The 5,698-nt window shown below is 34.8% G+C and overlaps 1 protein-coding gene across 1 annotated transcript in view; it reads right to left on the bottom strand.

Moving 5' to 3' along the window:
* Positions 1 to 5,698, bottom strand: part of Col14a1 (collagen type XIV alpha 1 chain) — a 241,977-nt gene that overhangs the window by 66,404 nt on the left and 169,875 nt on the right. The window contains exons 35-36 of the mRNA XM_029565850.1: positions 1,501 to 1,578; positions 612 to 698 (exon numbers count right to left, since the gene is read on the bottom strand). Coding sequence (XP_029421710.1) covers positions 612 to 698; positions 1,501 to 1,578 — 165 coding nt within the window. The remainder of the gene's footprint in view (positions 1 to 611; positions 699 to 1,500; positions 1,579 to 5,698) is intronic.

The raw sequence follows: 5,698 nt of genomic DNA, 5'->3' as shown, positions 1-5,698 counted from the left end.
CACTTTTACATAAGTCTCAGTGTTTAAGCTTATGTTTTAGACATTCGCAGATTATATAACTCATTCTTTTTAACCATTACATAATTAAACATGCACTATTTTTGTTTAACCAGTTTATTATTTAAATTTTAAATAGTTTTGTCCCTTCCACATGCAAAGTTTTTTCCTTCTTCCCTTCTTTTTTGCAAAAGTTCTATAAAAAGTTTATGACAGTAGGAACTTACTTCTTTTCCTGGTGAATTCAAAATCCTCCTTTTATATATAAATTTTGATACATAAAGGTTTGGCAGAATGCCAATTTTACAGGTATAAGCAGAGGCCTAATGATGGAAACTCATACTAAGGATAAATCCAAGTAGCTTAAAGGGAAGATTTTGTATATAAAACACTAAGAGACGAATGGTGTGGTGGGAAGAGCTCTCAGAGACTTGACTGGAAGGCCACCTCTAAGCTCTGTTCTTTAGTCAAGTTAATTAACAGTTCTGTGTCTAAGCTTACTTAGGATGAAGTGGATGATGGTCACTTAATTCAGTAGGCAGCACACGTTAAATTCCAAGTGATGGCTATTGATGTTATTAAGGAACATTCAAGGCTGAGCTAGAAAGACTTACTGGAGGGCCAGCTGGTCCCAGAGCCACTTCGTTAGTTTCTGAGCAAGAACAGGAATGTGGAAGGTCTGGGCAGGACTCTTCATCCCGCTGAGTAGGGAAAAAAAGCATAATTGTTAACAAGATAGTTTACATAAATTGCTTTATTTATTCTAAGAAAATCAAGGCTGACAATCAAGAAAGTTGACAATAAAAGCTAATTAGGACTTGGCTACATAGTGAGCACGAGGCCAGATCTGTCTACCTGGGGCCCTTCTAACAAAACAAAACAAAAGAAACAAATAACCCTGATAGTTTGCAGTTTAAATCACACATTTTCAAACACATTTTAATGTTCTATATTTACAAACCTGGTTTTTCAATAGTTACTATGACAAAAAGCAAGGACCATGGGACAAGGCAATGTGGAAAAAGAGCTGAAAAAGAGGTGCAACCTGATCTCAAGATATGAAAACATTGCCATGCTCAGCAGGCACACACATCTCATTAGTAAATAAATGTAGTTAATCAAGAACAAAATAAGAATATCATTTTTCATGCATATTATTTTTACATGGATACTGAGTTGTAAGAAAATAAATAGTAAGATGCTTAGAAATAATCGTTTCATAAATTGAGCCATGAAGTACTTCCCTTGGCCTAGAAGCTTCATGAACGAGGGAGTTTGGGATGGACTGGACTATATTTCAATAGCCCCCTGAGTGATACAATTCAAACCATGGGGGATCATATTTGGTGACCTTATTGATTTCTTTTTTTCTGTCTCTTTCTTAAATTCATCCTGAGTTTAATTCCCATCCAAAATGAATTATTTGTAATATGAAAATTGAGAAACAGCATCTCCTTTTCAAAGAAAAATAATTTATTTCAAAAGAGGTAAAAGAATCCTTACCAAGCCAGGAAGTTCACAGCATTTGTCTTTACTGGCCCATGATGTGGAGCAAACAATATCAAACATCTGTAACTGGAACTAAAATTTAAAATGGTAGTTATCATTCACCATAGTAGAAACAGACAAGTTATGTTCATAGTTATCATTTTATCAATAGCTATAATACTAAAACATTTATAACATTCTAGTAAGTAAATTTAAAATTAAACTTAACCAACTTTGTTCCTTATACATACAGTGATCTGAAATTTTGTCTACAGTCTCCGTCTATTCTCTAAAGCCCCTAACCCTATCACAACCTCCCCCTCAGCTCTACCTAGAGTGAGCTTAGTTTCTTGGTCACAGCCTTCCTCAGTTATTTGCATCATCTTCTCCATAGACTCTTGCAGGTATGGAGAAGCACTCATCCTTGGGTCACTTAGCATGGAATGTAACATATAGCAAGCATGTGGGAAAGTCTGTTGAATTAACTCTTGCTTCATTCCTCTGTGCATACACTCAGGAATTATTTCCATTTTTAATGTAAGCAAGATATTATCTAGACTTTTCTGAGACAAAAATGAAAACAGAAAACAAAATCACTCCTGTCCAGGAAGAACTTCTAGGGAACGAGAGACAAAGCTCTTATACACAATGTGTTAAGTGCCAAGAGATTCACAGTTAGGACTGTACAAACATTAGCTAAGTGTGCTTTTATTTAAGCCACTTTTATTTAAGCAAATATTTAGACAGTCTTGTTTCACTCATGTATGTTAGTAATAACTTAAGGTACAGGTCGAAATACTTTGAAATATTTTAATTTTTAAATATTTTTTAATCATCATTTTCTATGACTTTGTGTAGTGTATGGCTTTGCTTGTCCTGGCTCATATGTAATACCCATGGGTGCCAATGGCTAAAATGTATAGAAAGAAACCCATGACCTATGCAGATATTTCAGCAAATAGAACATCGGGCATATGTACAGAAATTATGTCTATAAGGGCTAACCTTAACTCATGCCCTAATTATTTCTAGTACATTTCTTTCCATATTATTTACAAATATCGAAAGTGTCATCAACAGAAGAACTTGGAGGACAATATTTTCATTCTAAATCTGCAACTTTCCTTCAGCAAGCAATGTTTTCAATAAGGACTACAAACATGTTGTGCAAAGAATGCTACTCATCCCTTGCCAAGAACCCTCAGGGTGAGAATGCTCATGTAGATAGTCCTATTGAAATGGTATCAGAAGTATGCGAAGCCTCACAAAAGAGCTGGTTCAAACAGCAAGGAGAATGAAATCAGGCTTTCTGTCATTATGCTTGAGAGTAACTGTGTGTGTTATTGCAGCTGTTTATTCTAGTCAATCTAGAAAATAACCTTGGGTTTTGACAAAAGACTCATTATTCAAAGCATCTTACTTTCTTGATGTTACCCATGTCCAATGTTCTATTTGCTGAAATATCTGCATAGGTCATAGGTTTCTTTCTATACATTTTAGCTGTTGGCACCCTTGGGTATTACATATGAGCCAGGACAAGTGAAGCCATATACCATACGCAGTCATACAAAATGATGATCAAAAAAAATCTTTAAAAAATTAAAATATTTCAAAAAGTACACTATAAGAGAATTTGTAATATAAATATCTGTATTTATATAGATAGAAAGAAATATTTTAAAGAGTGCAAGGACCAAGAGACTATAGAGCTTAGACTGCTGGGGCTAAAATGCCTGACTCCAGCTCCAACAGGTGGGCTGTTTTGAAGAGATTAGCTCCTATCTAGGACTCTCATTTTCTGCATCTATAAAAGTAACACTAACACAGGTTAACACCCCTAATCTGAGTACATAAAGCTTTCTGAATATTGACATCATGGCAAAGTGGGAAATTCCACACCTGACCTTATGGATGGGTGGCTTGTGTTCAAAATGCAGGCACACTAAAGACGTCTAAGATTGTTTCTGAGTATGCGAACAAGGAAAGCACACAACAAAGGAATCCAGCGTGTATACTTTGATCCCGTCCTTGTGACATCTCATTGTGTATGTTCAAATATGCAAACTTCAAAACACTTATAGTTCTCATATTCTAGATAAGGGAAACTCAATCTCTATTAGCTACGCATGTGTTTGTTGTGAAGATTAAATGAGTTAACATGGAGAAAGTATTTAGAAAAGTGCCTAGACCACAGCTGCAGTAATAGACATTATTTCAATGTTCTATACACAGTCCTTTTGTGATTTATTTTTAAGGCATAGGTGTGTATTACTACAGAAACTAAAAAACGGCAGATATATAATAACTGTTTCCTTCTATAGTATATCTATTTTTAATCTTCGATGGAGAAAAATCTCAACAAATAACAATAGCAACCAAATTTTTTGAAAATTGACTCTGTGCTAGGTGGTATTCTAAGCACTATGCTTATATTATTTTTCTTAGATCATCACCACACAGCACAGTGAGAGTAATGTCCTTTCTGTAGAATGAGGAAGCTTCAGTAATTGGACTTCATGTGGAAAGTTGAGATTTGAACAGTACAATCAATGTGTAGTCTACACCATGTGTGGTTTATTTTGCAATAAATGCCTCATTGGTTTAATGCTTAAAGTGCAGATAGCTCAGCCTAACTTTACAATGCCATTGCATCTGGGAACATTTATTCAAGGGTTCCATTATGACAGCATTAGAAACAGCTATGTCTGCAATCATTCATCCATTAAGAAATTTTGCATTCCTGTATAAAGTGATCAGCGTTAAAATATATTGGTGAATGGAAAGACTTTCTTAAAGCAAGGCTCTTTAACAATTCCACCATGCATTGGCTTTCTTGAAGTTTTCCAAATAAACATTCAACACTGAGTCACCTATTAGCAAAGCAACATAATGTCCACATAGAAACTTCTGCCTAGACCTCTGCTCTGTGGAGTGACTGAGATTCTTATGAGCTCAGTTTATCCACTGAAGGGGTCAAACACCCACTGAATACTTTAGGAAGCCAATACTGTAAGTCAGATGAAATCCGCAGCTTTTTCTTTGAGTACAACACATTTATTCATAATTGTTTTGCATTTTTAGTAGCTTAGATTCCTTAGACTGTACCTAGAAACTTGCTTTCCAAAGCACATTTTTGGAGATTACAAGATTTTTTTAAAATCTTCTGACTTTTATTCCCAAAACAATGACATAGATTAGATAACCACACAAATTACACAGGCGGCAATATAGAAATGATATGTTGAAACAGCTCATATTTGGGTGCCTTTGAATACAAAACTATATAGCTCAAAATAAACCATATTTCAGGCAGCTGATACAAAAGGCAGCCTCTTTTTACTTAATCAACTGAGCATTATAAAATATATAGATTTGAAATAAAAAAGCAAGTAGCAAGAAAGGATACCCAATGTTGCATATTTATACTTTGTAGTCTCTTTCAAAAGAATTTAGCCAATTACAAATGCTCATTTTTTTTATTCTTGAACATTTTTTTCTGAATAAAGCTCAAAAGGCAAGTCATTCGGGGTCAAGTGTTAGCAAGAAAATAAGATTAAAATATTTCCCAGCAGTTGAGTCATTTTGATCTGTGAATGAGAATTAAAAGGTTTTCCTGGCTCTGCTTTTCACTCGGTACCAGATTTTTAATCCTCTGATTTTCTTTTTCTAGAATAATATAACTAAGCTTACACTTGTACAAATAGAAATCTTTTGATGTACAGGAATACCATAGGTGAATCTAAGCCATTTAATATCCAACTATCTTTAGCTTCATCTCAAAAACAGAAAGTACTGGACATTTGCCATGGTGAGCTATTGAGCTGAGAGTTTGAACTTGTTCTTAATTTACTGAATTTTAGGAAAACTATGAGGATTCTAGTTAATTTCAGAGATGAAATTAACAACTTTTATACTTGTCAGTAGGAATTTAAATGTTTGCACATAGACACATTTTGAAGGGTAAGTTTTAACCACCTTTATTTGCAAGCTTATAACTCAACTAACTCAAATGGGGAGTCTTTGAAGCTGTGAAAGAACAGACAGAGTTAAGCCCAGCACTCAGGAGGCAGAGGCGGATGGATCTCTATGAGATGGGTGCCAGTCTGGTCTACATAGTGAGTTCCAGGTGGACTGAGGTTAGGAAAAACCAGAAGAAGAAGAAGAAGAAGAAGAAGAAGAAGAAGAAGAAGAAGAAGAAGAAGAAGAAGAAGAA

This window comes from Nannospalax galili, unplaced genomic scaffold (genome assembly GCF_000622305.1).
Source record: "Nannospalax galili isolate Female #2095 unplaced genomic scaffold, S.galili_v1.0 scaffold17, whole genome shotgun sequence".
Lineage (NCBI taxonomy): Eukaryota > Metazoa > Chordata > Mammalia > Rodentia > Spalacidae > Nannospalax > Nannospalax galili.
Note: the sequence above shows the minus strand (reverse complement) of the source record. Positions and strands in the feature narration are given on the sequence as shown.